This window comes from Dendrobium catenatum, unplaced genomic scaffold (genome assembly GCF_001605985.2).
Source record: "Dendrobium catenatum unplaced genomic scaffold, ASM160598v2 fragScaff_scaffold_747, whole genome shotgun sequence".
Classification (NCBI taxonomy): Eukaryota; Viridiplantae; Streptophyta; class Magnoliopsida; order Asparagales; family Orchidaceae; genus Dendrobium; species Dendrobium catenatum.
The window spans coordinates 231,690-240,092 of record NW_021319209.1 but is presented as its reverse complement, the minus strand read 5'-3'; the positions used below and the strand labels follow the sequence as shown (position 1 = coordinate 240,092).

Genomic DNA, 8,403 nt, shown 5'->3' with positions numbered 1-8,403 from the left:
ACAAACTCTTAAACTACTTATACTGGATAATGCAATTTGTACTATCTAAAGTGCTATTTTATATTAATCATACAATACAATCAAAAGATTTAACTAGATAATCTTAATGACATATTGAAATTTAGGGTTTTTGAGAGGCTCTCTATTTAAACTCTCACTTAGACTTGTTCAAAAGCTTTTTTACTACTAAGTGTCTTAAGAGGAAACATAGAGAAGGAGTTTAGGAAAGCTTTAGGAGAGAATTGAGGGAGAGCTTTTGTGAGGGAGAGTTATGAGGGATTCACAAGGTTACTCTTTTTTTTTTTTTTTTTAAGAAATGCAGAATGCATTAAGTAGAAAAAAAGTATAGAACTAATTACAATCATGAATAGGATGATATTCTTCCTTGATTAATTTAGCCATCAAGGGAGGGATATCATCAAAAGAAAAACTGTCAAAGTAAAAACTATCATCTAAAGCCATAGTAGCACACAAGTTGGCTGCCTTATTACAATCTCTATAAGCATGTACAAAGACAACTTTATTGAAATCATTCACAAATAAAGAATCACTTACTAATTTGAAGATCACAGTACCTTTGTTCTGCTTCAAAGATTTTTGAATGTAGTTGATAACATTCATGTTATCACTTTCCAATATCACCCCTTTATAGTCCCTCATCCAGCTTTTGACGTAGTCCTTGACCGAGAGAACAGCTCCCATTTCCAACTGTGCAATATCCCAATGCATCATCTTCTTCCTAAATGCAAGAATGAATCTACCATTACAATCTCGGAAAACACCTCCAATCCCAGCTAATCCCGAAGACGTTAAGGAAGCATCAATATTGATTTTCATCCACTCTTTTGGTGGGGGGAACCAAGATGCTTGAGACTCCCTAAGGATATTAGTGCTCCAGTTAGAAAGAAATGGACTTGTTTTGGTAATTGCCACTGATAAAGCGTTAGAAGCCACCAAATAAGAAGGAAATGCAGTTTTTCCATGCTTTATCTCATTTCTATTTTTCCAAGAGAAGTAAGCAATAGTACAATAAATTTGTACAATACCCAGATTTTTAGCTGAAATTTTCTTAAGCTCCTTAAGACAATGATCAAGTGAATTGAAAATTGGGATAGGAATACCCCAGTTCACAAGCTGATTGATGATTTCAACCATATATTTGCATTGAACAATGATGTGCTCATAGTTCTCCACCGTATTACAACCTCTAGCACATGAATCGATATCAAGAAGCTTACGATTTTTAAGATACAAGTTGGTAGGAATAGATGCATTCCCAAGTCTCCACCAAAACATTTCCATCTTCTTGCTCAGCTTCAGCTTTTTGAGCCAATTATAGTAGCCATCATCAGTTAAATTGAATTTTCGTCTTAAAGCTTTTTCAAAAGCCAATCCAGAAATAGTTCTTCCAGGACAGAAATTCTGCATTTCCAGCATATCAACATTGCTGGAATTAATCTAGATATTGCTGATAACTTTCACAAGTTCTGGATGAAACCATTTCTGAAGCAAATTAGAATTCCATTGGCCATTATCCAACAATAAATGTTGAATACAAAGTCCTTCCAAGGCAAAACAATCAGCAAAAGTCAGCCATTGGTTGATACTTTTGTCATAGATCCAGCTATCATTCAACACATTGATATCTTTGCCATTACCAATATTCCATATAGTAATGTTTTTAAGAGATTTTCCACCATCAAGTAAGATTCTTCAAGCTTTAGAAGTGCTCTTCTTATGGGTGCCATTCAAGATATTATTACCATATTTAGCTCTCATAACTATATGAAACAAAGTATCAGGTTTTTGTAAGAAATTCCAAGAAAGATTAGCTCTTAACGGTCCAGTCTTCAAAGTTGGTGATTGTAAACCCAAGCCTCTCATATTTCTTGGTTTACAAAGATCTTCCCAAGCAATGTAATGAATACCATGACTACCATCATGCTTATTCCCATATAAAAACTTCTACAAGTTTTTCCATAGTGAGCAACACCTCTTAGGGATCATGGAGTGAGTAATCAAGTAGTTAGGCATTGTCAAAAAGAAGAGCTTAGTGATAAGAGTAACCTTACCACCTAAAGAAGAGAAATTCCATTCCCCAAGTATTAGCCTGTCCATCATATTGGTTAAGATGTCATGAAATCTGCAGCCCTTAACCGATTAAGAGAAGTTTTTGATCCCAAGATAATCATCTCCTTGACATTTTTGAAGTTCAAGACTTTAGTAATCTTTTTCCTCATCCGATTGCCAACAACATTACCGAACATGATTTGAGATTTCTATCATTGACCCTTTGTCCAGTCCACTACAAGTCATCAAAAATACGCTTCACCTCCTTAGCAATATCTTTTGAGATTGTGAAAAAATAATAACGTCATCAGCATATAAGAGATGAGTAATTTTAGGACCCGCTACTGGAGAAATTATTGAAATTCCAATATTAATACCACCTTCATGAATGGAATTGGAAAAGCAATTGAGAGCATAATATGTAAAGATAAGGGGATAATGGACACCCTTGACGAAAACCACTATAAGCCATAATCCATTTAGAATTTCTCCCATTAATAATAATAGAGAATCTAACATCAGTAATACATTCCATAATGAGTTTAGCATAACCAGTAGGAAAACCATACCATTTGAGGACATTATCAAGAGTAGGCCATCCCATGCTATCATAAGCTTGCTCCATATCAAGCTTCAAAGCCATCATTCCCTTTCTATTCTTGGAAATCTTAAACTTATGTATAATCTCCTGAGCCAAGAGACAATGCTCAGAATTAGATCTTCCAGGAATAAATGCCATTTGCTCCTCAGTAATTAGCTTGGACATACACGTCTTCAATCTATTGACTATCATAGTAGCAACAATCTTGTAGTTTGTATGGCATAAACTAATAGGGCGATAATTGGATGGAAGCATAGGATTTTTAACTTTTGCAATCAAAACAATTAGAGTGTCTTTCCACTCTTTCCTCATACACCCATTGGTAAAGAAACTATTGACAGCATTCCATAAGTCTTTCCAAACAATGTCCCAATAATGCTTATAGAATGAGGAAGTGAGACCGTCCATACCTGGGGAACGATTGTTACCTTGATTGAAGACAGAGTTCTTGAGCTCCATCACCGAAAATACTGAGTTAAGAGCCTGAATATCCTCATTATTAAGCTTCTGATGATCAAAAATCTGCGGCCAACCTGAAAGTTGACAACTTCTCTTCTTCCACTTAGATTCAAAATAATGAATAAGGACCTTTTCAATTTCTTCTTCTTCAATTGGCATCATGTTATGGGCATCTTTAATTTGATTTATTCTATTACCATTCCTTCTAGCCGTTGCAAAATTGTGAAAAAGCTTGGAATTAAAATCCCCTTCCTCAAGCCACCTAGCTTTGGCCCTTTGATTCCACCAAGTAGATAATCTCTTCAAGGTTACATTAAAATCATGAATTTTGATTCTAAGTAAAAGCAAGTCTTGAGATGTCCAATCAATACCCATAGCTTCTTTAGCTTGAAGTTCCAGAATTTCCATCTTCAACTTTACCTTAAGATCATTTAAGTCTTTGCATTTGCTCCTACTCCAAAAAAATAGAGCTTTTAAAGTTCTATTAATCTTCTTTTGAAGAACCAAGTCTTCCTCGCCCCGATCATTCCTCATCCAAGAATGATAAACAATGCCTCTACCCGCTAGATACATTCTCCAAGTATCTTCAAACCTTATGATTTTAGACTTTGCACCATCCTTATCGTTAACCTTGAAGGTAATAGGACTGTGATCCGAAGCCACCCTAGCAAGATGCCTAGTGGCGGCTGTAGGAAGTAATTTCAAGGCTGTAGAATTCAATAAACATCTGTCAAGCTGCTCCCAAAACCTGGAATTCCCTTCTTTATTATTACACCAAGTATATCTTGGTCCAATAACACCCACATCATGAAAGTCACAACTAGTCATAAAGTTCTTCATGTCTCTAGGTCCTTTAGTAAAAAGGAACCTTTTGCCTCCTCTTTTTTCATCTTTGTTAAGCACACAATTGAAGTCTCCGCCAATGATGGAAGGAATTGACCTTACCATACATTTATCCAGCAAGCTCCATAAAGTTTCACGCTCCTTACAGCATCTACTACCATATACGGTAGCAATTCTCCAAAATCCCAATCTAGGGATAAATAAGTCTCCGACAATCGCCTGAGAAGAAGTCTCAGTAATCACAAAGTTCCCAATCTTCGAATTCCATAAAACTAAAATGCCACCAGAGAGTCCAACCGAAGGGAAATGATAGAAATCCCATTCTTTACCGATAAGAACATCAACATCCATCCTATTGATATTACTTATCTTAGTTTCCATAAGGCCAATGAAAAAAACATCCTGATCTTTAACCACTTCTTTCAAATACAGAGCAGCTTCCCTCTTTCTAGCTCCTATGTAGTTCCAAAATAGAAGGAAAGACATTTAAGTAACAGAAGGGGAACTTACCCCATTCGTGGACACCATACGTCCTTCTCTTTTTTTCTTCTTAATTTCTTGATCAACCGGGCCCAATGATCTCAGCTCCTTGGCCAACTTTATTTTAGCAGAACTTGCCAAGTTCAATTTATAATCATTCACCGCATTTTCTTTCAATCCTTCCTTCCTCTTAATCAGCAAATTAGTAACATCATACTATAAGTCTTGACCTTCAATTTCATTCTCTTCATTAAGAATCTCAAAAGCATTATTCAAGCTTATTCCTTCTTTATAGTTTCCTGATTCGGCTTCTTTGTTTACATTGATTTCTTTATCTGCATTGGCTTCTCTAGCAGAGATTTCTTTCACCTGTAATTTCTGCACTTGCAAACCTTCTATCTGAATCTTCTTCCCTAGATTATCCTTACCTTTATTCTTGATAGCATTGTCACTTCTGTTTCCATCCAGATTTTTATAAACCCGTCTGTTTTTAAACTGGACATGAATCCAGGGACCATACTCCTCATTAGTCACTGCATTTTTAATTCCTCCTTATGTTTTTCTTTCTTCACTAGTGCTTTTTTCAGAGTTACCCATAGCTTGATTCTTAATACCCAGCACAACCTTCTTAGAACATGCATTTAATTCATGTCTTGCTCGACCACAGTGATAGCATAGTAAATTCAATTTCTCATATTCGACTCTTTGGAAGAATCTTCCAGCAAGACCATCAATCCAGACACCATTTGGGAGCTTTTTTTCCAAATCAATCTTAACACAAATGCGAGCAAACTCTCTCTTTCCCCAACGGAAAGTATTTCCATCTAAGTATAGCGGTGTGCCAATCCGAGAAGAAATTATCGCAAGACTGTCTTCATGCCAACAATACAGAGGTAGGCACGGTAGTCTGATCCATACTGGAGCTGAGATTCCTTTAAATGAATATGGATAAAATGTCGGAGACCATCTATCCATACCAACAATGTACCCATTTACATACCAGGGTCCACCATTTAAAACTTCATCAACCGCCTCATTAGTCTTGAAGGAGCATAGTATCCAATTCATACCGATAGAGGTCATGTGAAATCCGCCAAACTTGTTCCATTGTTTTCTCAGATCAAAACTGCATACTGAGTAGGGGACATTACCTCTTAGCACTTTAATAACGATCGAATTCTTCAGCACTTCTGAATTCTTGGCTTCAACCACTGGATTGAGTTTCACCGCAATACCATCCTCCGAAATTTAACCTTGTTCATTTTTGAAATCAATCTTGATAGGTTTTGGCTTCGATCAGGCTCCAATTACCTCTCCAACATTGTTCTGTATGTTGTCTTTTAAAGATTCACTCAAAGGATCCTTATCAGAATTGTTAGATGATCCAGAATTTCCTTCAATCATAGGGTTGAGATTACCATTGTCCTGAACCTGACGAGACTGATTTATCCTAGAAAAAGAATTAACCTTCAAGACTGTATTCTTTATCTCCGATGATTCAAGATTGTTAAGAGCACAATACTTATCATTTCAAGTAGTTTTCGCAGCTATCTGATCAGCAAAATCTTCATTCAAGATATTCTTACCTTTCCCTTCTATCACCATTGGACGGATCACAGATCGCGATCCTTCTCTAATCACCACACCACTTCTCCCTCTACCTCTAGGAGGACTGGAAGGACTTGGAGATACCATGACGTCGGCCTAGGACGCCAAGAAGCTGCCAACGATGGTGCCACCAGTCGGAGAAAAAACCGCGGGAGAGATAAATTCAAATTGAAAGATGATTTCTCTCTCTAGAAATCTGGACTTTCTCTCTCTAGCCGTTCGATTCCCAAGGTTACTCAGAACAAGGTTATTACCTATCTTCTTCATGTTTCTGCCTTAATTCTTTAGTGGCATTAGGGAAACATTCTACTACACTAGGTTGTGGTTCTTTGTAATCAATTGGAAGATAAAAAAAGATTCAAGGTACTCTGCCTTCTCCTAGAAAGAGAAAAAAACTTCGAGGTACTGTGCATTACTTCGAGGGTATAAAAGCTTCCAGCTCTTCCTCGCACCAGGTTGGTGAAAGTGATTTTGTAATGGCTTCTTTGCCTTGCTATGGGGGGGGGGGGGGGAAGGGGGAACACTTTTTTTTGTGGCAAGGAGATACACTTATTTTAGTGCAATACTTGGAACAGAGGTTTCTAGGGAATAAATGTACGTTAGGTTGGACCAAACCACTATAAAGTTTGGTGAATTTTTTCTTATTATTTTTTGCAATTTATTTTTTTATGATTTGTTTTGTGGTTAAAAACACTGATCTTTTTTTTAAAAAAAATTAATATGCTTTCACATTGAGTTATAAAATTGACTATTTTCACATATTAAAATAGTTATAAATTTTCTTTTTGTTAAAGAAAATTTTAAATTACCAATTCACCCCCACCCCCTCTTGGTTAGCCTCGGGTTGGTTCTTTGAGGTTTAACAACTTTAACAAACTTTCAAGTGATATTAGAGCGGGATTAAAAAACTAAGTTTTAGAAAGCTTTTGAAAAAATGATCAATGTCTAACTTTAGAAATTGTAATATTGCATGATTATATTCAATCACATGACCACTATTATTTGATAACATTCCTTTTGATTTTGAAAATTTTGCATGTCTACTTTCTTGCAATCAATAGACTATTGCATGTAGATGTTAGTTTAGGAAGAATATTACGCACCTTCTTGCTTTATAAATGATATTGAAATTGAACTACATTTTTCTTAATGGAGTTCTGAGGATATAAATTTAACACAATTAAATGCAAAATATTTAAACTGCTTTTTTATGTGCATTAAAATCTAAAGATTATATGCGTATATCTATCTGCACAAATGGTAATAAATTTTTGGATAAACTATGTATTACCTACGAAGGAACTAATGAAGTGAAATAATTTAAGTTAAAAATTCCACTCCATGACTATGAATTATTTTGCATGAAACTTTGTGTGTCAATTTCTAAAATGTATACCAGGTTCTCTCAAATTGTGACATTTGTGTAAGCTTTAGGTAGAGAACATACAAATTATAAAAAATTTAATAAGATTTTATGTTGTTTACCTTGTTCCTATGATACTAAAATAATTGTTATTATAGAATCTAAGGATCTAAATATTTATTCAATTGGTAACTTGCTTGGATCATGCATTGCCTACAAGCAAGGAGTGAGTCAAAGATAGATTGATGCATATTAGAAAACAAAGTTGAAAATTATAGCCTTAAAAGTTAATGACTATGATAGTGACAATTACGTAATAGAAGATTATGATGATTGGTGACAAGGAAATTTAAAAGCTTTCTAAAGAAAAATGAAAAGCATTATCTGTAATGGAATAAAGGTAAAGCTTATAAAAATTTTAAGGTTTCTTTTGATGTTATATGTTTCGAATGCAAGAAGTTGGGGCAGATTAGGACTAATTTCCCAAATCTTAAAGCTCACCCAATCATTGAGAAGGGTAAAGGAAAAGTTAAATTCAGAAAGAGCAAGCAACTCATGCAAAAGGCTTTCTGGGCTGAGTCCTCTTTAGACTCATCTGAGATAAAATTAGAACAAGAGATAACCAATTTGTGCTAAATGGCAGATAACAATCTTCATCATCTTATTAAAAGGAGGTATGTGAGCTTTCATAGAGTGAATAATTTATAGTTTTTGATAAAAATTCATAAAACATATAGAAAGCTTAATAAAATGTATGTTAGACTTAATTCTAATTTTCTAATTTGCACAAAGAGCATGAAGTAGAACAAGAGATAACCAATTTTTGCTTAATGGTAGATAACAATCTTCGTCATTCTTATTAAGAGGAGGTATGTGAGCTTTCATACAATAAATAATTTGTGGTTTTTTATAAAAATTCATAAAGCATATAGAAAGCTTAATAAAATGTATGTTAGCCTTAATTCTAAATTTCAAATTT

At 34.9% G+C, this 8,403-nt stretch overlaps 1 protein-coding gene across 1 annotated transcript; it reads right to left on the bottom strand.

Moving 5' to 3' along the window:
• Positions 1-351: 351 nt before the first annotated feature.
• On the bottom strand, positions 352-1,428 carry LOC114580053. The gene has a single exon (XM_028696491.1). It carries the CDS (start codon positions 1,426-1,428, stop codon positions 352-354), a length of 1,077 nt encoding a protein of 358 aa, XP_028552324.1.
• Between the last annotated feature and the right edge of the window lie 6,975 nt (positions 1,429-8,403).

Bases quoted from the DNA above. Each gene is read 5' to 3' on its own strand.
- LOC114580053 (XM_028696491.1), bottom strand. From the start codon at position 1,428: ATGCAGAATTTCTGTCCTGGAAGAACTATTTCTGGATTGGCTTTTGAA.